Raw genomic sequence first — 27359 nt, forward strand, 5'->3', positions numbered from 1 at the left:
ACGCTGCCTGTGAATAATAAGAAATTCTGCCATTCATTGTGCTTGTTCCTCCCTTTGGCACAACACACTCCTTTATGTCATTCTGTCACAGTCTTGTTGTTATATGACAGCTTCGAAGATTGGAGGGAAAAAGGTAGTTTCATGTGGGTGTTAAATTGATTGTTTATAACATGAAAAAAGAAGGAGCAGGGAAGGGTCTCAAGCTATTTTTTTAGCCTTTCCCTTTTCTCTCATTCTTTATTAGTCTCAGTGAAATTTCCTACAGTGCATCGAAGCCTGGAGGGATGGAAGATATGTTTGAGTTGATGTGAACGGAAAAGAGCTGGTAGACCTGAAAGCAGCGACAGAGTTGGGAAGCAAAGCAAAAGGGTCCGATTAGGGTTCAGACCTCTCATTATATTTATGACATCCACAGGAACAACCCAGCCCCTGCAGTTTTACCCGTTGTCTAATGAGGACATAGTACAGTATGGCTGTATTCAGTACTGTAAAGCTTCGATGCTACAGTCTGATCCAGATGCAGCAACATTAATCTTTAATGATCGCCCTGAGACTGTTGGGTCACTGCTTCTGCAAGAGTTGATGGCATATAAACGTAGGAATTGGATGCTCAAATTGATATTAAAAAATTATTGGCAATAATATTGAAACAATATTGGTATTATTGTAGATAAAATAACTTTAACTGAATTTAGGCCACAAAATGTAACTGAGGTGAACTATTTTTTAAGGGGGACTTCAGTGAAGAGAAACATTCATGGTGCAGAAAGTTTTCTGTTTCTTCAGTACAAAAGTTGTACTTTGCTGTAATAATCTACCTTGCTAGTAGATATACAGTGGACCTCTGGTATTTTCAGGGGTTAGGGATCACAAACACTTACACAAAAAAAGCTCATGACTGCCTATTTTAATAGTTCAAAGACCAAATATACGTTAATATGCATTCATGCTGCGTCTGACCTCACAGAGGACTTTGTTGTACTCAGACAACATTCAAGCATAGGTCGGAGACACTAAGTCTAGACAAACAAGGGATGTATGGATTTAAGCACATGATGTGGAAAGTAAGCATGTGATAATTTTGTAAGATGTACACAGTGGAGAATGCCTGATGTTTGGTGTTCAGAGCCTTTTAAAAGGGAGGGAGTGCAGAGATCAAAGGAGGAGGACTTTTATTGGTTTATTCCCTCTGACCAGTTTCTAAATATTGGGCTTGCTGAATCTGTAAATTTGGATTGCTCAATAATGATGTTTACTTTTTAAGTCTGTCTTACAGAGTCTTTACTACTACATCTCAGACATATTATAGTCAACTCCCAAATATACTTCAATACATAAGGTTCATGAAATAAATTTTAATTTCAAAGTAAATTGAAAATGTTGTATTTTCTCAAATACCAAAAATGCTTTTGGTATTTGAGAAAATACAAAAAGCAGTGTCAAATGATGACTTATTTTAAGTTAAAAAAATATCCAGAACAACCTTGAAGGGTTGTAAGTGTTCAAATATTGATTCACAAAATACCACCACATCTACCTGCATTAGTTCATCTTGATGACGTCAAGGCAGACGGTTCCTGCATGAAAAGTCACAAAAGAATGCGACCAAATGCCTCCACAGTGATGTAAAAGACTCATTGCCAGGTATCACAAAGGTTTGATGCTGCTAATGTTTGCTGAGCCAGTTATAAGGATCAGAGGGTCATTACCTTTTTACAGTTCCAGGCTGTTTGAAACAGCTTCATTACCATAATAAACCAAGTCATCATGTGTATTTACTCTAGCTGTAATGTTCTGATAGTAAAATCTGCTTGATGGCCTAAAACAACTAGGTGTGACAAAAAAAATCAAACACTGAGGAAATCTGTAAGGCAGAAAACTGATTTTTTTTGTGGTACTATACCTGTAGGCTGGACAGTGAGTAGAGAAAAAAAGACAATTTCACAAGCAATCTGTTGCACATTTCAAATGTCAGTGTGTTGGTGAAACACCCATCAGCTGCCTAATGAGTCACCATAGGGCCTTTTGCAAGATGGACAAAGTAAGCCCTGCCTACCAGCATACATCTTATTAACAAGAGTGTTAATCAGTTGGAAGCTTGAACATTTCTTTTTACTCTTGTCTCAGCAGCTGTAGGGAGTTTTCACACCTGGAAGAAAGTGGATTAATATTTGGCACAGAAGTGCAAAAACATAAAAACTGCATAAAAATCTGCAAGGATGCAACTTAAAAACAACAACCAGGACCTAAAATGGAAAAAAAATAATAATAATGCTACCTTATTCAAGGATTTCTAACATTTTGTCACCTTACAACTGCAGACTTAAAAAACAAACAAACAAACAAATATTCATCATCATGCTAAATAAAATCCACTCCACATTCTATGGTTTAAGGGTTTGTCTGCTGTGGACAAAAAATATTTGAGGCCCTGACTTTTGTATGTTTTACCAAATACCAGGAAGGAGAGCATATTACATGAGAAGGTACAATACTATATTTTATGCTTCATTGTCAGCACAAGTCTGAAATGTGTTGTGCATCACAGCACTACTGTATGCAGACATACAGACAGAATGAAAAGTAATCAAATTACAAAAGAAGAAATTCTTCACTTGCTCTGAAGGACCTAGACAAATATGTTTTGTCTTTTTACAGACCGGTTCAATGTGGATTTTCATAGACAACAGATAGTCAATCATGACTCCTAAGTTTTTATAGAATAGCACCTGATTGAACATCCTATGAAAATGATGTATGGTGTCCTTTAAAATGCCATCTACTCTGCACACACTAGGCTTTGCTTAGATGACCTGCAGATGTGTCAGCGAGACACCAGTGATCTTTTCAGCAGCTCTCACTTTCCTGTTGTGATTGTGCCTCACTATGGCTGTGCTGCTGCCACACCAGGATGTGATACAACATGTGAGAATGCATTAGTGTATTGATGTCTTAGTAGAATGCTGTCATGGCTGGGAAGAAAATGCTTACATTTTTAAGTCTGTGAAGGAAGTGCAAACGTTGTAGTGGTTATTTCTTTACAGTCATGGTGTTTTTCTCATCAGTTCGGTGGATCCCCAAAAGCCTGGATTAATCGTGTTGAAATAACTAACTAATTTAGTAATCAATTAGTTGTTAACTGGAATATACAGACTCAAAAAAGAGGCTATATAGCTGAAAGAAAAACATACAAGGCAGTAATTAACAGTTTTAGGCAAAAAAAATGTAATTTCTTTTTTAAAAATGATTTTAATGTATATCTCATATTGTATGAAAAAAGATGTGCCATTTTTTGTCAACTTAAGCAATGAATCAGAACAATTGATAGATTTATTGATTACTAAAATAACCATTTGTTGCAGCTCTATTTGGAAGTAATTCTTCCTTTTTTAATTTTTTGCTCTCTTTGTTCAATTGGCAGTAAAACATTCTCACAGACAAGGCCTCTGTCACGATGCTTTTTAGTATATTCTCTGTTCTTAATTTTAAGAGTCTCTGAACTTTCCACAATTACACAGTTATTTGTAATTGTGGCCAAATAACTCGATCTTTGTTTTGCCTGTGAAACTGTTTTTTTTCCAGAAGGCATTTGGCTTGTCCATGTGGAAATCTGCAAGTTTCACTCCTGTTTGATTGCATTGATTTTGGAGAAGTAAATGATTTTCTTGTTGGCAACCTTTTGGCCAATTTATGTAACTCTCTCTTCACTGTCGACAGTGACACTGGTCTTCCAGGCTGTTCAGATGTTTGAAACCTGGACGCAGTTGGATAAATGATTTCAAACATACTGTCAGGATCTGTGTTTTTCTGTGTTTATTTAGAGTTTTCTGTGTCCTTAAGTCTCTTCGTTGTCCTGTCCTCCCCTTGATTGTTCCCAGGTGTGTCTCGTCTCTGTGATTACCCTCCCATGTATTTAACTCCACCTGTGTTCTTTGTTCCTCGTCGGGTCCTCGTCAATGTTATGTCAATGTCGTTGTCAATGTTTAGTCTAGTCGTGGTCAGTGTTTCCTTGTGCCTGCTGCTGGACTTATTTACCATTAAAAATCATCATTTATTCATCTTACCTGGGTCCGCTGCGTCTGCCTCACCAACCCCCACCCGCACCTCATGACACATACAGTAATTAGTTTTGGAATAAATAAAGCAGAATATCATAAATTTTGTGGAATGAGCCTCCTAAAGCACCAACACCAAAATCTACAAAAGAGTTGTGAACTGCTCTTCTGTCAGACTGTCCCAGAACAGCTGTGGCTACATCAGGGGGTGAATGTGTTAAGGGGTGAATGTGTGATCCTCTGGACTAGATAAAGCGCTATACAAGAATAGGCCATTTAATAATAAGAAGCTCCTCAAAGCTCCTCTGATAAATGTATGTAAAACACCTGACCAGAACTATATTATCAAAGCAGCAAGGCGATTAATTATCAAATACACCTGTAAGTCACTGTATGTAATCACAATTGTTTTTCATTTTCATGTACATGATGTAAAGCTAAGCATCTCTGACTGAGAATATGTATCCATCTGTAAAATCTGCATTTGCAAAAATCTTTTATTTTGTACTTTAAGATATTTTTGCTAATGTCTAAAATTACAGGATGGATCATTAAAAGCCATCATGAATGGGGCTTCAATGCACCAAATAGTAGAAAATGGAAGTGTAAAACAGCCAAACCATCGAACGTTGCGTTGCCATGGAAATGTTTTCTTGTTAGGTGGTGACACAGTTTAGGAATATGTACTTGGTTAAGATTTATTACGTAACTGTGGCCCTCTTCTCTTTTTGTGTCTCTCCCCATCGGAGCTTAGATTATTGTTGATGTAGTGACGCAGCCGGGTGGCGAATTGAAATGACAGGTACATAATAAGCATGATGAGGATGATGGAGGTGCAGATAAAGATGGAGGAAGATCTCTAAATGTTCACGTTTCAATAAACTCTCCTCAGTTCCTGGCCCTTCCCCACTGTAGGGGTTGAAGCCCGTCTATAAACCTACAGGGCAACCGTCTCTCCTCTCTCAACTCTTTTTGGTTCACTGAGTCCTCCGTCTGAGAAAGAAACATAAAGAGATGAAAGGATGAAGGGAGATGGAGTAGGAGGAAGAGGAGGAGTGGGTTTCGACAACAAGAGGAGCGAGGATGCTGGCTGAGCGGGGCAGAGGAGGTGGAGTGGGAAGATAGGTGAACTGCATCAGGAGAGGGAGGAGGAAATGGATGGATGGATGAAGTGAGCGGGAGAGGAGGACAGAAAGTCCATGCAGAGTTCAGTCTTCTCTGAGTTCAGTTTTTCTTGACTAAAAATAGCAGCTCTTCTGGTAACCCACTGCCCCAGGACACGACCATTTGACTAAAAACCTCTATCACTTCACACAGCCCTTATGTACGTGTGTGTGTTCTACTGTAGTTGTGTGTCTCTGTACTTGCTTGTGATGGCATGTGCCCGTGTGTGGGAGGTTTTTTTTTAAGAGAAATTCACACAGATATTCGTATTGATAAAAACAGACAGGGAGGGAAGAGACCAGCAGAGAACGGGCTAATTGATGGTGATGATAATAGGCTGGTGAAGAGGGGAAACGCAGGGGACACTCGATGTTTTATTTCAGTGAGCAAATGGCTGTGTTGAGCCACCAATGCTACCTCATTGTGTCTTTTTGTCTGTCTTTTAGGGCTGCATATGGAGATTGTTGTCGGGTAAATTAAAGAAGCATTTCAAATGACTCAGAATGGTATCTGGGAACAGAAGTCTAAATTTAGAAATCCATATCTTTAACTTCCTCTGTTTTTGATTTGTTTCTTTTGTTTCTTTGACAAGATTAGTTATTTCAAGGTGATGAAGTAAGGCTTCATGCAACAGGAGAACTATATCACTGGCATGCAAAGTCCAAACTTCTGACACTTTTACATTTCCACCAGTCAAATATTTATGTTTATGAACTGGAACAACACGTTCTTATTTGTTGGAGCATCACATTTCTGATCAAGTCTCCTTTCTTTTTCCTCTTAGCACTACTTCCTGATTGTGTTTGGCCACGATGGACAGAAACCTCTGGAGCTGCGGACGGATGAGGAGTGCGAGTGTGATGAATGGGTGGAGGCCATCCAGCAGGCGAGGTACATAAAGCGATAACAAATACTTTTGTTGTAAATAGGCGTTAAAGTTGAAGTTGTATTCTCTGACCATGTTCCTGGAAAGAGAATATGTCTTCACATCAGGATTTGGTCAAATCTAACTTTAATTAGTAATCATGTTTAATTTACCCAAAGCTGGTTTAAAGAAGAGAGATTTAACATATTCTTGGGACTAAACTTGTTTTAGAAGAGTGAGAACCCTCTTCTCTGATAATATAGATACTAATAATCAATCTTGTCTTAGACTTTTTCTGTACTGAAACTGGTTTTGATTAAACCAACCAGGTATAAAAAGTACGTTTATTACAGCTGCGGTTACCTGTTGGTTCATTCAGGTTAAGTTTGAGGGAGGAATCTGACTTTCTGAGTTCAGACACTTTTACCTCATATTTACTATTTCCTTAATCAAAGGTTGAATGTTAAGATGCATTTCATTTTGTTTTACAAATGTTTGTTTACGATTACTCTTGAACTCTTAAACATCAGGATCTGGCCAGAGCAAATCCTAGAAATGATTTTATTGGATGAATAATCAATCAGAGCATTTTTCCTTTTCCTTTGATCCCCTGTAAAACAGTTTGGATTACCTTGTCTATGAATGCTCTATGAATGGATGTACCTTGCCTTTTTTGAATCAATTTACTTCATATGGTTTCTATTAATTATGTGTATGGGTAAGCAAAAGGTAAAAATAAAGTTTTATGTAATTTGTGCAACTCTAACCTTTTGTGTAGCTAATTGTACAATAAGTCAACACAGGCAAGTCAATGTTTATTGACATTTTTCTGAACAGTTTTCTGTTGCAATCTAAAGAATTGCAAGGCTTTTTTGCCCCATCAAAGGTTATAGGAAATTTTGTGTATTTATGTTGTCATGTCATAGATTTGCAAGGTTTTGGAAACATTCTTCATCCTTCATTACATATTAACATTATGGCATCACATGGTTTGTCAAAATCCTGTATTTTTATTCTGAAAGTATGGACATAGTTCAATTTGGGACACAGTTTCAGAAGACAAAGCAGCTAATCAAAATGATAAAAATTAATGTTTTTAGGTATCTAGGCGTGATGAAGTTCAAACAGTATCAGAATATGAGAGAGGAGTTTAAAGTGACTTATGATATAGTTATTGATGCTAGATATAGGCTGGCCTGAGTATTTAAGAAACTGCTGATGTACTAAATGGATTTATTACACACAACAATGTTTAAAAAAAGAGAAAATCTCGGAAGAGTTGCCAGGAATACATTGTTGGTTGCAGTATGGTTCAAGATGTTAGAAACAATCAAATAAAAACAGCTGTTCTGACAAAAGAATGTGGAAAACCACCTTTGAACTGAAAATAATGGGAATCTTGAAGTGGATGGGCTACGGCAGCAGGAACCACATTGAGTGCTGCACTAAGTCTCACCAGATCCTCTGGATTAAAAACATCTCTCCACATGCAAGTCACCAGCGTCATGGACTTTAAAGCACTAAAATATCCTCAGAGATGCTGGCTTTTTTAACTTACAAAAGCCAAGATCGTTTTCTTATCTGTGCCTTGTTGAACCCAGTATCTGCTGTGGTTTTTAGAAGCAGGTAGATCGTTCCAACCACAGAGCATCTCCACTGATCCCTTGTCCAGCTGAGTTGGGATTTTTCCCAGAGAAGTTACTTAATCGTATAAATATAGCCACATAATTTAGAAGTGGTTTGTAATTCTTTCCATATCCTTCGGCAACAGCAACTACCCTACAGTTATTGCTGTTGTTTGTCCTCCTTGGTATGAGCAACAAAGAGTCATAAACCAGTGATAATGTGCTGTGACTACTGCTAGTAGCAGCTGGTTGCTAATTTCCTCTTCAACATTACAGAATGTTTTTAATTTTTCATGCAGCTTTGTCAGTTACATTTTGCTTTTACGGCATCGATACCGCAGCTCTCACACACCATTTACACAAATATAAACTACTGCTTCAGAATCATTTCAAATGTAACTGAAATTTGTCCGAAAAAAAATATTTCACTCATTCGAGACTGAACTTGGACTTGGTGCAGGGAGGAGGAGATGTGTGTTTGCTTTTTACTCTAAAGGTTGCAGTAATTCTGGAACTTGATGAAGCTGAGATAATTTTTTTACTCTGCCAGTTTTAAAGAGTTTTCATTCCCTATTTGATCATTCCACATTAGAAAAAACTTACTTAGATAACTAAAAGTTCAAAGTGACTGAGACATTCATCCTTATGAATATGTAAGCTGCTTTTTATAATATAAAATGTTCTTTTTTCACAGCTATTCTGACATAATCATTGAACGAGAAGTGCTGATGCAGAAGTACATCCACCTTGTACAAATTGTGGAGACTGAGAAGGTGGCTGCCAATCAGCTCCGCACTCAGCTGGAGGACCAGGATACAGAAATTGAAAGACTTAAATCCGAGGTAGATGATATGCATTTCTGACTGTAGATGCACATGGCTTTATTCAAAATAATTTAGTTTATGTTTTTTTACCTTTTCACCCTCCGTTTTAAACATTTGTCTTTTGAAAAGTCCTTTGTTAATATTTTAAAATGGCAACATTTAAATAAAGAGAATTAAAGCATTTTACAAATGGACTTGGACAGCTGATTTAGTGCTTTCCATTAAAACAACTCCTTCAGTCGTTTATTGGATGGTCTTATGTCTCTGCTCTTATTGCACTTCTGACCCTCAAGGCACGTTTCTGCTACAGGAGAGAAATACAAATCATTTTCAATGGAAATCCGGGACCGATAATATTAAAAGGAACACCAAGTACTTTACAGCACTGCAACATTACGAAGCCGTGCATGATCACAGATAAAATCATAGGATAAAAACCTTAGAAGGGCATTTCAACAGGACTCTTGCATAAACATTTTTCCTCTATTTCCCAGTTATATTCTATATTCTCTTACTCACCATTCTGCCCACACAGCATTGTGTTCTCATTTGAACAAATCACAAAGGGTGAATGCAAAAAGAAAGCATTTGAATAAACCTATACAGTGTACATGTCAGTGTCGGTGTGCTTGCTGTGGGTCGTTTTCTATGTTTGTATTCTTGGCAATAAGGGAGTGGGTGCACTCGGTCACTTCTGGGTGTAGGAGGCCCTCCATAAAGATACTTGATTGGCGTCCTCACAGACAGCCAACCTCATCGAATGAGTCCTGTTTCTGTGCAGCCGTCGCTGCCTGATAAATCACACGTTTGTGTGAACACATAAAACCCAACAAACCTTCACAACATTGTTAATCAACATTATTCCCCTTCCTTCTTTCCCCCCACACAGATTAACAGGATCCAGTTAGCTGTGCGCATTAATTAGATTTATAACATCATTTTGCTTAGTAAACATAAGTGCTCCCACGATGCTTTAAAATATGCAGTGGAAAAAGTCCTTGTGATGCAAATGGCTGGTCAGAAGCTGTAAAGATATTGCTTTTGCCAATTTTAAATAGCTAAGACAAACAGTTGGCAGACAACAAATGAATGAAATGTGTTTAGGACATTGTAATGTTATTGTAATGATTAGGAAAGTCAAACAGAGGCAGACGCAGCCTCATTGTGAGCGATCATTGCAAAGACCACGTTTACTCTGAGCGTTGTTGGTTGTCTTTGGGGTTCTACCAAAAGGTCAGCAAACCTGAGCAAACCTTACAGGACATGTTGCTGTAAATTAGGCTTAGAAATTCTGGCTGAAACCCAACAGTCATGCTTTATCTGAGTACAAAAAGCAAAACAAACTATTTGAAAATAGATTAATTGTGGTAACACTCCTGGCTAATGCCATGCACCAATCAGTCATAACTTTATAACCTCCTTTTCAATAGCTTGGTCTCCATTTAAGACGTTTAAAAAGAAAAATGCATTACTAATGTTTTGCCTCGTCAGTGAGAAGTGCATTAAATCAACAAGCATAGGATAAACATACACAGCATTTTTAGATAACTAAACATCATTTATGGAGTTGTTTTACAACATCATATCACTTTTATGACTCACTGGGATAAACATATTGTGCAGATTGTCTAAACATTATTTAAATTACAGCAGATTTTATCAGATTTAATTCCTCTGCAGTTAATCAGCCAAATTGAACTTTTTTTTTTGCAAAACAAAAAGGAAGATTTTAAATTAGTTTCCTTACTTTTAATGATGCAAATGCACATCTGCCCCAGACATAACCAGAAAGAACTCCAAAGTTGTTCCTAATGTTACAGGGATTCGTTTGAAATTGCATTCTGCTGCGAATAACGATTGTTCAAAGGGGGTGCTGTTTGTTCAATGGTCCAGCTGGTAAACTCTCAATAAGTCAAAGCTCTGCTGTCGTTTCCAATTTGGTCTCTGCTCATTTGTGTCAGTAATCTCTAGTCTAAACACCCAGGCTTGCGTGTGCAATCTTGTCTTTGAGAAGAAACGACGCACTCACTGTATTAAATTTCTCTTTGAGCAACAAGTGTGCCACTGTCTCTGTCTAATGTGTGTTGTTTTGGCGAATCTTATTGACAGGATTCAGGGATGCTGGATGGTAATAAAACAATACTAATGAAAGTTGTTTTGCAATAGAAAACATCTGCATGTTTAATGAAGCTGCTCATGAAAAAAGGATTAGAACTTAAGAGCCAAGGTGCAGCTGGTTATTCAACTCATTAAAACATAGTGGTGCATGTCTGTTTGTTTGTTTTCTTCTGTGTGTGTATGCTTTGCATTTATGAATATTTAAACAAACTAGCCAGTGTTACACTCAGGACTTGGCAGACTGGCTCTTCTTTGCTATAATTTGCATGATAACTGGCAAATGGGAAAATAAAGATGAGGTGTAGCTGAAAATGTGTTTGGTTTTATCACTTGAGCTCGACCACATATGTCAGAAGCAGATACTGATAATTGGGTTGAAAGTAGAAACAAACAGGTTAAATAATGTCACACTGGAGTATATAAATCTGTGAAGAGTTTTTTTTAAGTATTGCTGAAAATGTTGCTCTTCTTGTCCAAATGTTAGCCAGAACGTGTTTACTTTTAGCCAGAACGAGCTGTCCTCCATGTTTTTCCCCTGCTCTCTGTTCTGAATGAAGGCTTTCAGTGATGAGGAAGTCTGATTGGTATTTGCTATAAACACACCAACGATTCTTTGAGCACACTCTGAACTAAAAATATTCCGGGAATCAGCTGGAAGCAAAAGTGGGGCATCCTAATTTTGTTAATTACATAATACTCTGAAATCCTATTTTAATAAATATCTGTGTTAATAAATAATGAAAGGGATTTGTTATGCATCTGCTGTTTTACGTGACAATAATTTCTGAATCTGAACTGAAATCTCTTTTCTTAAAAGATTGTAGCTTTGAACAAAACTAAGGAGCGGATGCGGCCTTATCACGTCTACCATGAGAACGAAGACCCAGATATCAAAAAGATCAAAAAGGTAAACATTATTACAATCACCTTTATTTCTTATTTCTCATATGTGCATTTACCTTTAAACTGTTCCTTCCACAGGTTCAGAGTTTCATGCGGGGCTGGCTGTGTCGCAGGAAGTGGAAAATTATTGTCCAGGACTACATTTGCTCTCCGCATGCTGAGAGCATGAGGAAGAGGAACCAGATTGTCTTCAATATGGTGGAGGCAGAGACAGAGTATGTAAATACATCATGCCTCGAGCAACATCACAATCTGCATCTAAATGGTCATGGTTAACTTCCTATGGAAATAGCCTGATAACAGTTTGGTGGCTCTGTAAATGTAATTTTACTTTAGATTTAATTTTACACATTTGAATTAGTCAAATTAGCAGAAGGAGTGCAACATAGAGATCACAGAGTTCTCAAGGTGGTTATTATACGGACTAATTTTGGTTAATATTATAAAACAATATCTGGTGCCAGATAAAAGTTGAGATTAAGACTTTCTACTTGGAGTGCTCTTTATTAAAGAAAGAAAAGAGAAAGAAGAAAAAAACACGTTTTAATTTTAATAATATTGAAAACACAATTAAAGATTAACAAAAAAAACCCTTTTGGTTGGTCATGCAACATTTTGCATGAGAAACTTTAGCGTCACGTATCATTTACATATTTTACGGCTTCATTGTTTAAAAATGTTCAGTGGTATATTATTCATTTTTATTTGTGGTTGAACATATATTTTGCACTAAGATAGTGGCTGATCTGGTGACTGTTTTGCAGATGAAGCTCTATGAATGATCTCTCATGATATCTAGGATGACAACTGACTGGATTTTTATGGGCAATACTAAAACTAGACCTGACAAAATGCATCGGCTTCAGATTGTCAGATTGACCAGAAGGCATCCGTTCTCCATCTGTTCCTCCTCCTTTTCTGACTCTTCCGTCACTTTGAAACTAGTTAACTCTGAACTAATCACAACTTTAAAAATATGTCAAAATTATTTTCCAATCTTTATGCTCCAAAGTGAACATTCTTCAAAAAATAACAAAAAAACAAAAACATCTTAACTTTTGTCCTGTTTCAAACTTTTTAAAATTCCACTAAACCATTAAAATGACGGCCATACGTTTTAAATCCTTCCTGATCCAACTCTGACCTAAATGTGTCAATAGTTTCTGAGCACCTCAGGCTCTCAGGAACCTGTTTCGATAACACAAAAACTAGATGCTGCTTCTCCTTGTTTAGTTCAGGTCATGAAAATAAAAAATCTTTAAGTCTCTGATGACCTGAGAAACACAGATTGTCCTTTCCAGATTAACAGCTCGGAAATGTTGTAGGTACTGTAGGGTCAAGACTATTCAATGCCATATAAATCCAGCTACAAGACTTTAAAATGTATTGTTTTGCAAACTGGGACACAGTGATTTAAGCTCTATTATATAATTAATTTTTCCAGTGTTGGTTAAGATTGTGGCAGCATCATTTTAAATAAACTGCAGTTGTTAATGTGAAGTTAATATGAGCTGGCGCTTTTTTAAATTGTTGCTTACATCTGATACCAAACATTTTAACTGATGTAATACTTTATAATTATTGGTGCTCTTGGTAAAGATGTGTAGCAAGCTTTCCTATCCATTATTTTGTTATAGAGACTTGTTAACCTCAAGATCAAAAATCAAATCAAAATTAAAGTTTATTTGTAGCACCTTTGTGTTGGAAAAATAAACCGTGGGTCCCTGTTAGAGCCGGATGTCTTGAAGACAATCAAGTTATAGCAATATTATTGTAGAATATTGTGATCGCAATACTAGTTACAATAAATAATTTCTTGTTTTAAATTTTTTTCTATCCTAGCAGAGCTTATTCAGTTGAGCATCTTTAGTCTAAAAATATCAAATGTAATTTTAAAAGTAAGAATCAAACCTTTACAACACATTTGAGAGCTCTTGTTGGAGCTGGTCAAGTTCATTTTAAATGATATGTTTATGTTTCTCTTCTGCCATATTTAAAAGCTAAGCTGATTAAAGTTACATTTATGCAAACTTATGTAAATGATGACTTCCAATTGTTATAAAAGCCTTTGTACTTGTTTTTTTGTTTCAGACTGTGTAGTGCACAGTTTTACATTGTGCACTACAATCCTGTTAAAATCTTAAAGCAAACTGTTACCTGTCACAATGCCACACATGGGTGTTACATTTGCGCTATGATTTTTATTGACAATCTGCAAAGGTTCTTTGGAAACATGTGTGGTTTCTGTGCGTTCACCATCTGTTTTAGGCTCGCTTTGAAGGAAGGCACCATTAAAATTAATCAAATTATCAACAGGATGAAATGATCCAGATGACAGGAGTTGCCTGAACATATAGCACAGGGTGCATATTTTAGCATTTGCAGTAAGAAGGACACAAAAGCAAAAATCAGTTTTTCACTGATTACAGCAAGACTCTGAACCCTGAATCAGTTTGCACTGCACAATTGTAAAATCAGATCTTAAACCACATATCCCTTTCTTCTCCTTAACTGTGATGCATTAAGCAATTGATCACATGATAAATATAAATGAGCTTCGTAATTTTCATTCTGATATATTTTTGAAGGGTTATTTTGTTTACATATACAGTACATCATAATCCATTTTATTTATGATTTCTGTTGTCTGTGGTGTTTATTTCCATTTTAATTATTCTTTTTATTGTATTTTATTTTGGATATTTAAAATGTTTTCCAGTTCCATTGTGGACAGTTCATTTCAGCAGAGAATGCAAAATGTAATAGCAAAATTTGTTATTATGGCAGGCTATGGTGGCTAATGTATTTTGTATTCAAACTGGGACCTACTTCAGTCCCAGTCTATTCGCACAATTTGGAAGTGTGTGCGCATTACCACATCTGAAAGCCCTTTCCCACAGGACGCACATTGCATGCCACTCTTTATTTGCAGTATGGCTACCCCTATATTAGGATATCTTGTAGAACAACCAATCTTTCATAATTTCTTTTTACCTATGTGTGTGTCGGTGTATGACAGGTATGTCCACCAGCTCTATATCCTGGTCAACTGTTTCCTCAGACCTCTTAGAATGGCCGCCAGTTCAAAGAAACCTCCCATCAGCCATGATGATGTGAGCAGCATCTTCCTCAACAGGTGTGTTGCTGTATGTTTGAATGTGTCTTTTTATTACTTTAAAAAAAATAAAACCAAAAACTGTTCTCTGCTTTTCCATAAATCTCCCTAAAGTCGACACTATTAATGTGTTTTCAATATGCTCCCAGTGAGACCATTATGTTCCTCCATGAGATTTTCCATCAAGGCTTGAAAGCGAGGATCGCCAACTGGCCAACTCTGGTGCTGGGTGAGCTGTCACTCGCCTTCACACACAGAGCAGAGCACACAAACACAATCCATAACCACGCTCGCTGAAGGCATGAAGGTCTGCTTTTTAGCGATTCTCCGCTTCAATATTTCCTATTCACACCAGACATCACTGTTAATGTCACTTAGTCCTATTCACAAAAACCCCGGCGTTCCTATCTCAGTCTGCACTGAGCAGACTCATTGTCTTCACAGACAATAACTATCCAGACCAGAAGCTTCTCACCCCCTAAAAAAAAAACCCCTCACCAGATAAGCATCACCCTGGAGACAGGCGGCTGACAGATGTGGCAGCAAATTACTGGTGACAAATTATAACATAGAGGAAAACGCTGATTAAACTTGTCGACCTGATGTGGCTCTTCTTTTCAAGCAGAATCTAGATGTAGACATTTTATCACTGACATCTTTCATATCAATTACTGCTGTAGAAAACATGTTTGAGATCCCCTCATTATGCAGCCAGTCCTTTTATCACCAAAAAGAACTGTGCAGTTTTTATTTTTCATCTATTTCTTTTTTTCCTTCTCAGGTCATGAATACATTTTAAGAAGGGAAAACATGTTGCAGACTGTGGTTACTATATTTATTAAATAGACTTTATTAAGAATTGGAGGGGCTGAATGTCTGATCTCTTTTGAACAGCTTTGATCTGCTAATACTGATTTTAGCCCATTTCTGTTTCAATTTAGTAAAAAGCTCATTTTTGTGAGCAAGTGTTATTTATTTATTTCAGGAAAAAATGTGATGTCACACCCTATGTTTGAGAGAGGTTTCACAGTTATTTTAAAACAAAAAGAAAATGGTAAGAGATTTTAATCATGAACAATCTTTAGCAAACTATAAAAGCAATTACCGTCTTGTGTGGCTAACATTACTAAAGTGGTCTCTATATTCTAGAAAATGCATATGTGTACCATAACCTTTAGATTTGCAAAAGGTTAATAACATAACAAAATGTAATATTTTCCATGGTAGACATTGATTGAAAGCTCAAAGAATAGAAAAAAGCAACTTTGCTCTAATACATTGAGTCTTCCTGTTATCTCCTGAAAGTGTTGCTCTTTCTCACTATCATGCAGCCTAAATGAAACCCTTAGAAAATTAAATGGTTTGTGAAACTGTCCAACTTTGTTAGCTTGACCAGGGAGTGGTCAGTCCAGCATGCTCACCATTCAGGAGAAAAATATTATTTTTGGAGCTTTCAACTCTCCAGTCATTGGTTTGGGCTGATTAAGGTGAAAAGTATGAATTTCTAATCACCAGACAATTTCTCAGTGCATCGTTAAGCTTCATAAATGATGTACTGCATGTACTCTAGTAAGCACATTAAAATTTCTGTATATCTAATAAAACATTTGGACTCTGCTGATTCTACTGAAAAAATACCCAGGGGACATTTTCTTCTACTCATAGTCTCATTTATCCATTTATAGCTGAATTAAATAAAAAATAATGCCTGGAAATCTTTTGCTTTTATGTTTATATTTTTATATTTTATCGGACTGAGCACACAAACTTTAAACACTGAAAAAAATTAACAGTAATTAAACTAAATATGTGAAACATGAATCCTTGCAACTCGTGGAGGAGCTGCATAGTTCAACAGTCATTGGACAGAAAAAGTGCAACTGAATAAATATTTATAAATATATGAATTGTTGCTATTATTACCAATAAAACTGTGGAAAACATCCTACTGACAGTGAGACAGATATTGTCCTAAAAACAATGGAGGGAAAATATATATATATATTTTTGTCACAATTTGGAGGTACTGACTGCATGTGCATTTACATTGTATGTTTTACCTCCAGCTGACCTGTTTGACATCCTGCTGCCCATGCTAAACATCTACCAGGAGTTTGTGCGTAACCATCAGTACAGCCTTCAAGTTTTAGCCAACTGTAAGCAGAACAGAGACTTCGACAAACTGCTGAAACAGTATGAGTCCAACGCTGCCTGTGAAGGAAGGATGCTTGAGACTTTTCTCACATACCCAATGTTCCAGGTAGATCATAAACTCTGCCACACTCTGATGCTTGGAAACAAACTTTTGCACGACTGAATTAAATGTATATATCCACTCAACTTTACTTTTCCATAATGCTCTTTACTCCATAAAGATCCCTCGTTACATCATAACACTACACGAACTCCTGGCCCACACACCTCATGAGCATGTGGAGCGCAAGAGTCTTGAGTTTGCCAAGTCCAAATTAGAGGAATTATCTAGGTAGGTGTTGAAATACTCAACATTTTTCTATTCACTCTGATTATAAAAACTGAAATAACTTCCTTATTGTGTGTCCAGAGTGATGCACGATGAGGTTAGCGACACAGAAAACATCCGGAAGAATCTGGCCATTGAGAGAATGATTGTTGAAGGCTGCGACATCCTGCTGGACACCAGCCAGACCTTCGTCAGGCAGGGTGAGTCTTCATCGGTTCACAGCAATACTCTTTAGCAGTTTGTGTCTTACATGATACAGAAAACGCCTTGTTTACTGTGATTTATGCTGTTTCATTCAAATTGCTTGTTAACAGCTGTTTGTATTGGGCTCTTGTCCCAGTAGTTTAACGTCTGTATGCCTCACATGCTGGTCAGCTGCAACTAGAGGATCTCCTACAGACACCAAAAGTGATTTTTTAAAACCTAATCAAGACATTGGGATGATGTCTCGTGCATATAACTGACCATTCACTATTTTGACTGGCAGATGCTTCAGTAACTGACTGGTATTGCTAATTGCCCTAGTCACTATATACTTTAGGAGCCTCAGGTTCTCATCTTTCCCTTTGCAGATGATGCGATTCTGTCGAAATCTGGATTTTGATGTTCGGTTTTCCCTCCTGGGTCTGTTTTCCCCACATCTGTATGCAACTAAACACATGCATGATTTCACCATAGGCTCTGCCTGGTTTAACAAAGTAAAACCACTCAATTACCTTTATTACTCCACATACCTTACATGGCACTGCACACCTTAAGCAACAAGTAGTTATAAAAACACAATCTTTCAAAACTGAATATGTTGAGGAGTTATTGAGTTACATTAATTCAGTATGGACTCTGGTGTTCATCCTGGATGCTCTAATTCAAAGTGTAGAAACCTAATAACAGCTTCCTACTGTTTCTTAACAACATAACTTATCAAATTTAATCAGATTGGTAAAATTAGATAAGATTTTCTCATTTAGCAGCGGTAATGAAACTCCTTGTCTGATGTTGTGCTGTGAAAAACAGCCGCAGCCCCTTGTGGCATTTATAGAGAACCTTTGTGGGCATCCTGTGGTGTTTGGCTCTTGGAAAATAGCAGCAGGTGACTGTGGGTTGCAGGATTCTCCTTTTGATGATTAGGTTTTCCAGTTGATCCTACAGATTAGGATCTTATGCTTGTTGAGCTGCCTCTACTGTGTGGTGAAACACACAGTCTTGTTAAGAGGGGCGATGTCATCTGGGAGTGGTGCTGCCTTGAAATTGGTGATTGATGCCAGGAACCAAGATTTCCCAGCAGAACAACGTGTTGTAACCAAATAGTCAATGTAATTTACCTGTCAGTGGTTTTATTGTCAAGTCTGTTGGCTGGGAGAGATCTACAAGTCTTTAAAGACATGCTAAACTGTCCTAGGAAATCAGGTTGAGTTTTTCCCTCTGTAGCTGACTCATCAGAAGTGGCTTGTTTTTTCTAATTTGGATCGTGTTTTTAATCCATCAAAAAAATTCTCTAAACACTCAAAGGCATTTAGTAAAGATGGTTTCCACTCAATCCAGAAAATGTGGAATTTGGTTTTTGGTTTTAGTATGTAAAGAAATATGTATATCATCCATCCATCCATCCATCCATCCACCCATCCATCCATCCATCCATCCATCCATCCATCCATCCATCCATCCATCCATCCATCCATCCATCCATCCATCCATCCATCCATCCATCCATCCATCCATCCATCCATGTCTCTCCATTTGTTCAGCAATGCATCTGCTCATCCATTTATCTATTTGTCCATTTTTACTCACTATAATAAAAACATGCCCCCCAAAAATTAAGTTTAGTCCAGTTAACTTTTATTTTACTGTTTTTCTCTCACTTTGCGCATGTCTTACATCTCTGTTGACATTTGCACAACATCTTGTACATTTTTCAAAACAATTAGAACAAACTACCAAACCTAAAATGGATAGTTCATTCATCAAAAGCAAGTATTCATGTCAATGAAAGTCAGATCTTAGTGATGGACCCTAAAACTTCTCAAGACAGCACTTTATAGTTTTTGCACAGCTATTTGAAATCTACATTTAGAAGTTACAAGTTAATGTATTTAGTGAAGTAAATAAGTACAAGGCACTAAACACATATGATTCGCAGTTCTCATTTGTTCACAGCTTTGTGCAAAAGAAAAGCATAAACTTATTTACAACAAACACAAGAAACAACCGTTGGACTAAACTGTGCAGAACTGTAAACAATATTATTAGTGAAAACTGAGTTTCTCCTGAGAGAAATTGTTCAGTTTTGGGAAAGAAAGAATGATAAAGAAAAAGTTGGCAGATTCTGACAACTGTTTAAATAAAATTTATATGTAATGACATATGTATGCGATGAGTTTTATAGGGAATGACTAATTAGCATTCATTCATAGCTATTGTTCATTTTGACTGACATGACATAAGTACATAACACTGTCATAAAGCAGCAGAGAATTGTGTGGAAGCAATTGGTGCATGTCTAAAAGCATTTGCAAGTTTGTTGGAAGAATGAGAAGCTGCTACTTCACTAGTTCTTTAAAGGCAAATGTTGTGGAGGCTCAACTAACAATCGCAGGAAATTTAATTCTAATCACATAAATAGATCAAATCAGTTGAGAAAAACTCAACATGAATAATATGTAGGAAACCTGGGTAAACAAGTTCAGTGTGTGTTTCTTCTCTTCAGTCAGTTTAATGATGAGTAATGTAATCCTATGCCGCTCCTGCTCCACAGGCTCTCTGATCCAGCTGCCGTCCGTGGAGCGAGGGAAACTCAGCAAGGTCCGTCTCGGCTCCCTTTCCCTGAAGAAAGAGGGAGAACGGCAGTGTTTTCTCTTCACAAAACACTTTCTAGTCTGCACTCGCAGCTCTGGTGGAAAACTGCACCTCCTGAAGGTGACATTACTGTTACACTGTGTTCTGCAACAATACACAAGTAGAAAAAAAGAATCTAGAATGTTTTTTTCTTCCTCTAACAGCAAGGTGGAGTTTTGTCCCTTATTGACTGCACACTCATAGAGGAACCAGATGCTACTGATGACGAATGTAAGAACAGTGTTCCCTTTTCTTTGCTTGAATACCTCCTACGTATCGGGTTATTTAGACTTCATCTCTTTTGAAGGTTAATTAGATGTCAAACAATAATTAATTTCCTTTAAATATCAGACATTCACCCTTTAAATACCATGGTTTGATCTTTTGACATTATAGAACTGTAACTCCTTTATGTGAAAATTAATTTTGCATCTAGGATTGGTACACATAAATACAAAGAATGAGTCATACATGTGGATACTCATGCTCCATTTTACCGTTAATCCTCAACAATGCACAGAAGAAGGTTTGCCTAATTAACCTTCAGTGCTATTTTCCTTATAAATATTTAGGAACATATGCATCTAGGTGTGTGTTGTAGTTTAAAACACTGATTGTTTTCCTCTGCATTGCAGCTAAAACGGCTGGTCAGGTATTTGGTCAGCTGGACTTTAAGTTGGTGGTGGAGCCATCAGACTCGCCTTCCTTTACTGTGGTGCTGCTGGCACCGTCGCGGCAGGAGAAGGCTGCATGGACCAGTGATATTAGCCAGGTAATACACCAACACAGATCCATACAAACACATAATAACAAGAACACCTCCGAACAGCAAGAGCATGTCTCCGCTGGGCATTGAGGGGGCTTAGTGATGAGTAAACAGAGTGCAGTGCCGTTCCCCTGGGCTCGCTGCCTCTGTGCTTCACAAACAAGGTAACAGCATACAAGCATGTCACACTAGAGTAATTTTTGTCACAAAGAATACAATGATGGGTTTATAAACTGCGTTCTTGTCTTGACATATTCTTATTAATCCTACCTTTGTAATAATTTAAAGCAGGAAGCATGAGAAAACAATAAAACCCGGTCGAACTACATTGGGATGTTTTCTATTGCTCTCTCCACCAGTTGTCTGTATAATCTTTAGAAAATATTTTGTCTTTGGTTAATTATTGTACTCTGTATATTTACAGTGCATCGATAATATCCGCTGTAATGGCTTGATGACTAGTGTGTTTGAGGAAAACTCTAAAGTCACTGTGCCTCATATGATCAAGTAAGTATGTTTTTGTGAAGAAAAGCACACATATCTTCATGCTGTGCACCTAGAGCAAGCTGCATGTTCAAAGTGAAGTGCTATGGAGAGAAATTAGTTTCAAAATTGACACAAGTTTGGATTTTAAATAGGCATGGGCCAGTTTGCGATATCTGCAACTCCAGCTCTTGAGCGCCAATCGCCTGCAACTTTTGCATTCATTCTTGTTGAAAATCATCTGGATCAAAAGGCTCATTGACCTCTGCTTTTTTGCAAAAGCCTGATCATTAACAATTTATTTGATTAAAGTGTGTTAGAGCACAGGTGCCTCCAAAAGTTGCAGGGTATTTGAACTCGAGGACTGAAGTTGATGACCTCTGAGCTAGACCTATGTATTAAAAAGTAAAATGTCAGGCTGCTTCAGAATCTCCATTGGGCTATACCTTTAGTAAAGCTTGGATATTTTAATGAGAAGTGCAAGACTATCTAAGAGTTTTATCTTAGATTTTACTTTCTGATGCATACTCTGATCCTCGCTCTGCCACCCGTTGCTTAGCACAACTTTTTTTTCCATTACACTTTTTTCTCACGAGTCAATTAGTAGGAATGTAAAATGAGTCTAAATGAGTCCATTATTAAGTTAATGCTATTTTGAAAATTGTGAGCATCCGTGTCTGTTAAACAGCTGCCAAAACCCATGCTGTCAGCCTGACTGATTTAACATTCAGTCTTCATGCACAATTTTCATAAACAAACACTAAACTCTTCAAGAAAATAAAAGAAAGAAAATAAGGAAGAAAGAGTTACTCATTGAAGAGCAATAAAGGAGGCATTTTGTGCAATAAACCTGCTTTGTGGTTTTAAATTTGACCTCCTGCTGGTTGAAACCATTTATTGCAGCCCCATAGCCAAATGTAGCTAATGTGCACTGAGGACAAATAATAACAAAATTACTTCAAATCAAAGCGAGTACAAAGCATCCCTTTGCAGAAGACTCTCTTTTCTTCTCCCCTCAAAAAATTTATAACAAAAGCACCAAACCTTAGAGAAGGGACTAAAACAAAAACAGCTGCATCATCTTAAATTTTCTTCTTTTAAATGTTTATGATAATATGTCAAATTTGTGCAACCACTGTCATTTTATTCAGGGATATAATGACATGAGAAGTCATAGCAGCTCATGCATAGTTATGGAAATGAAAACCTGAGTAAGATAAGACACATGTGTCGTCTTCACTGATTTGTATGAAAATATGGACACTTAAAAGAGCATGTAACAATCATATTCACAAATATCAAGATGCTTTTACATCTAAAGCTTTTGTGACCATTTTGATACTAGATCCATGTTCCTGTGAAAAAGTAATTGTTTTAAGTCAAAGTTTTATGTATTATGTTTGTTTCTTTTAATTTATAGTTTTCATTTTTATTTCTCTCTTTATTGGCCTAACCTTATTTTTGCTCAGTGGCATTTAATAATTTTTTCTTGCTGTGCTGCCCTGCAGTCACCCACATGCTGTTTTGTGTTTGTGTCGGCGTGTGCGCGTGTGTGTGTGTATCCATCAGATCCGATGTGCGCCTCCATAAAGATGATATTGACATTTGCTTCAGCAAGACGCTCAACTCCTGCAAGGTCCCCCAGATCCGTTACGCGAGTGTGGAGCGGCTGCTGGAGCGGCTGACCGACCTGCGCTTCCTCTCTATAGACTTCCTGAACACCTTCCTGCACACGTACAGGATCTTCACCACGGCAACCGTGGTCATGGACAAACTGGCTGACATCTACAAGAAGCCCTTTTCCTCCATACCCATCAGGTCTTACAATTTACACATACAAATTATGCAGTCATGCCTTTGGTCATACAACACACATTTGCTGCAGGGATTGCATTATTTTTCTTTAAAATGTAAGAATCAGTTTTTGACTTTACACATGACAAGATTAAGCCTACCAGCTTGAACAAGCAATGTTTGTATCTGAAGGGCCGGCAGGACAGATGCCTCAACAAATTTTGTTTGGCATCAACATAAAAATCTGCTGTGTGTCACATGATGTTCAATCTAAATCTCATTGTATCTCTGGCTGCATCAGAGCAGGGTGTTTATGCTCCATCCACATTTCTGCTCAGCTCTGGGTTTTGACTGGAAAAGTTTGTGTTTTTTTATGCCAAAGGACATAGTTACTTAACTCACCATGACTTGTGGCTGCCTTCACTGGATGAGAACAAGAAGGAAGCACTTGAGCATTAGAGGCACACAGGAATGATAGTTGCATGTTTGCAGTTTTTCTAGATTTTAATACATGCTTTTCCAAATAGATTAAATTAAAGCTGTATCGTACAGAAAGCATGTTTTGCCTAAACTGTATCTTTATTATTTTAACAATTTTCTGGTAAGCTAGTCACATGGAGGTAGGGATGGTTATTGTAGGATTTGCTTTAAGCAGATAGGTAGTAGAGATGCACCATTCAATGTGTTGTGTTTTATAAAGGTGAAGCGATCAAATCGAGCTTAGTCAAATCTGATTTACCCGTAAGAACAATTAAATATAACTACTAATTTATATTTTAAGTTAATCACTTACTCTAGAAGTAAAGTCAATGTCAATGCACGTGACTGTAAAACAGGGCAATTTTAAAAGATGGAGGTGGGTATTGTGCAAAATCAACTTTACTGAGCTTTTTATCTTGCTATAATGTTATTCCCTCTTGGCAGGTGTTAGCAAACACCCGATGGAGCTGCAAGTCTGCTGAGTTCATCATACAGACTACTTCTCAGTCCAATACTAATAAGAACTGATTTAAACAGCATCATGAAGAAGCATTACTGTGATGATGTTGGAAAGGTTAGGAGCTTCTTAAAGAGACAGAGGCCAATTTCAGGCGTCAGATATGGCTAAGATGCACAGTCAAACTTCTTTTCAATTGTTATAACTGGCGGTAAAGTTACTATGTTACAACTGAAGGTAACATAGTAACTTTATTGTGGTATAAAACTTTGACTATGTTGCAGGAAAATACATAATTCTCCCTTTTGAAACAAACATAAGATGACAGCGAAGTTCCTGTTTTGAGCTTTTTTAACTTTATGATTTAGCTGTCAAGTATATTAAATAATCAAGTACTCAAATCAAATTAAAATCAAATTATCGCTCCATTTTCGGGGTAATTTGATTTTCTGCGGTAGGTGAACCTTGCACCCAGCCCACTAGCAGCATTTAATTAAGTTAAACATTATTTAAATTAGAAAGTCCTTCCAAGACATTTTCTTTCCATGAAAATCTAAATAATCTCTTTGGTTCATTAGTTTTGTCTTCTTTTGTTTTTGGAGTCTCCAATTTTTGAATACAGAGAAGATAAACAGTATTGTTGGTGTCTGTGTGTAACGCCATATTTGTAGGGAATTCAGAATAATTTTGTTTTTAGATGATGTTTCCTTTTGCGTCAGATTGATTGAAAGCCAAGGCAGTTTCTCAAATATCTTCTATGCTGGGAGTGTCATAGTCTGCCAACTTATGAGTCCAGTTGTCACCTACTGGAGCTGATGAAGCCACAGCATCATCAGCTTGACCTTCACTAGTTCTTTAAAGGCATAATAATTCTAGTAGATTTAGAAAAAGAAATGCAAGAAGGTTAAAAGAGTCTCTCTTAATCCTAACTGACCATGACCAAAAAATGTTTATTTGATGTCAGAAAGTAAGAAAAGTTTCACTTTGAAAAATGTAATATCTGGTTTTAACTGAAACAGATTCTCCAGAAAATAAATTGGGGCGTCTTTGCCCAGTACAGTTAAACTGCTTTCATGGGTTGAAATCGGAAACTGCTTCCAACTCTTTCTTACAAGGGGAGAGATTTCTTTCTCACATCTCATTCCTACAGGGACTGAGATGAAATATCTCCACACATAAATATGTATAGAATATGCACATATATAAATATTTACAAATTAAAATGATGTGCCTTTTTGAGGTTGGGTTTCCTCCCATGTGGCCACAGATCATCTTAGGAGTCTGAATATTTCCTGTGCCCTGCTGTTCTCTGACTCACAGTGTCTGCTCCTTCCTCAGGCACAACTTTTCTCCAAGAGAGATTCATTCATCACTCTTCCAACATCATCCCTCTGACCATCTTCCATCGCTTGGATTTCTGTCTCAATTCAACCATTCCAACCTAACATTAAATCATTTTTTGTTATCCATCTCTTTTGTCCCCACATATCCCAGGGTGCAGAGCCACTCATTTGACCGTCTGTCCATCTCATCCATCTGTCCTGACTACAGTCTGAAGATCAAGAAGATAGCCATGGATCAGTCCAAGTAACTTGGTCTTTTCTCTGTTGACTCCGCTGCACTTTCTCCTGTCTGCTTCTTCTCTCTTCTGGTCATGGTCTGATACTGAACTAATGCATGGCTCTAGCTTTTGCTAATCCTGACTGAGAATTTATCCAAATGATTTACTGGGATTGTAACTCTCCATCTGCCTCTGACATTATAATGAATCATCAATAAAGAAATGAAGGGAAATCAGAATATATTTTAATGTGTAAAGGCTGCATTAATCCAAAAGCATTTTTCTCAGTGGAATATTACTTTCTTTAGATGTTTTCTTTCCAACAAATTGTTATACCCATAAAAAAAATCAGTAAGATATTAATCACCTTAAGTTTGCATTCTCTTAATCTGCTTGTTGTTCTTCAGCTTATCATTACTTCTTCATGTTCTTCATGCATCTTCCCCTCTCCAGCTTTTCATTTCTTTTTAAGATGCATCTTGTTCTCTGTTTTGAATTGGTAAGAGAGACCCATACAAACAGAAGATGCCTGTGTTTGCCTTTGCATGATAACTCTACCCATAAACCAATTTTGACTCGACTCCCTGAACTGCAATAATCAAATGTTTTATTTTCCATTTGACAACAGCTTTCATGACACAGAATCAAACACCAAACCTGCGGTGACTCTCAGACTTAAGGAAGATTTTTACTTCTATCTGTAGAAAACACAGGTTACGGATTGACTGTAATTTTATCCTTACCTTAAATATTAGAAGATATCCATATTTTTTGATCTAGAATAGTTTTACATAAACATTTAGTATTGTTTTCATTGTGTTGGTTAGCAAACATAAACTACAGTTACTCTCTGCTATTATTGCTCACAGTTGCATTTACATTTACAGTACATAATATATGTAATTTCTAATTAGTACTTAATTAGAAATTACATACTAAGCACCAGAATGATAATTCTTCGACTTTTCACATTATTGTCATCCAACATCCATCAACAAATTACTTGATAATACAGTAGTAGAAAAATTAAATGTTCATAAGGTGACAATATAGCTGGTTAATATTTGATAAAATTAATATTAAACAGTTTCATAAAGCAAAAATTAATTTTTTTATTTAAAAAAACGTCAAGAAGACTATTACATTACTGTTCACTGACAGCGGACACTGGAGAATTTTTAAGCAGAAGGAACCTGTTTAAAGTCACAATATAGCATCTGAGTTGGATAATAAGTCCAGATTTTGACTAGGCCACTCCAGGTCTCTATCTCTTCCAATTCACTTCCATACCAACTTAGAAATATGGCTAAATCAACACAGAAATGGTTAATCAAACACAAAATCACTGTCTTCCAGGGCCAGCTTAGTCCCCATACATAAATCCTCTAAAACATAAGTGGCAAGCCTGAGAGAAAACTACATGAGAGAAAACTCTATTCTATAGGATCTGGAGAGATGTTGCAAAGCACAATGTCCAAACTCATTCTCTTTCTGCTCCAATTTCATAAAATGTTATAGAGGTAGAGTAAGTCATGTCCTTTTGCTAAATGTTTCCCCACTGTGGGACAATAAAGGATATTTCAGTTCTGTTCTAATCTAATTTAATTGAACAGACTTAGTTTAAGTGTTCCTTAGGTGAGTTTGACAACTATTACTTCCTAACATTGTAATAATTCCCCAATAAATTAAAAACGTTGGGTCTTTCTCCAGTTTACAGTTTGAGATTAAGTTTGTATAAGTATATGTGGATATTTACATATGTGGATATTTACACAATAAATGTGATATAACATGCTGACTATTTTAAAGAAACATTATAATGTTTGTGTTCT

The 27359-nt window shown here is 36.9% G+C and overlaps 1 protein-coding gene across 2 annotated transcripts in view; it reads left to right on the plus strand.

Annotated features, from left to right (window-relative positions):
* rasgrf2b (Ras protein-specific guanine nucleotide-releasing factor 2b) overlaps window positions 1–27359 on the plus strand; it is a 57020-nt gene that overhangs the window by 17563 nt on the left and 12098 nt on the right. The window contains exons 2-16 of one of the 2 annotated variants that reach the window (XM_032579591.1): window positions 6004–6110; window positions 8404–8551; window positions 11469–11558; window positions 11633–11769; window positions 14574–14690; window positions 14819–14898; window positions 16736–16929; window positions 17045–17154; window positions 17233–17351; window positions 19907–20067; window positions 20151–20217; window positions 20622–20758; window positions 21177–21259; window positions 22805–23053; window positions 25461–25553. In XM_032579591.1, coding sequence (XP_032435482.1) covers window positions 6004–6110; window positions 8404–8551; window positions 11469–11558; window positions 11633–11769; window positions 14574–14690; window positions 14819–14898; window positions 16736–16929; window positions 17045–17154; window positions 17233–17351; window positions 19907–20067; window positions 20151–20217; window positions 20622–20758; window positions 21177–21259; window positions 22805–23053; window positions 25461–25553 — 1892 coding nt within the window. The remainder of the gene's footprint in view (window positions 1–6003; window positions 6111–8403; window positions 8552–11468; window positions 11559–11632; window positions 11770–14573; window positions 14691–14818; window positions 14899–16735; window positions 16930–17044; window positions 17155–17232; window positions 17352–19906; window positions 20068–20150; window positions 20218–20621; window positions 20759–21176; window positions 21260–22804; window positions 23054–25460; window positions 25554–27359) is intronic. The other variant, XM_032579592.1, reaches the window with a different exon arrangement.

Source organism: Xiphophorus hellerii, chromosome 12 (genome assembly GCF_003331165.1).
Source record: "Xiphophorus hellerii strain 12219 chromosome 12, Xiphophorus_hellerii-4.1, whole genome shotgun sequence".
NCBI lineage: Eukaryota > Metazoa > Chordata > Actinopteri > Cyprinodontiformes > Poeciliidae > Xiphophorus > Xiphophorus hellerii.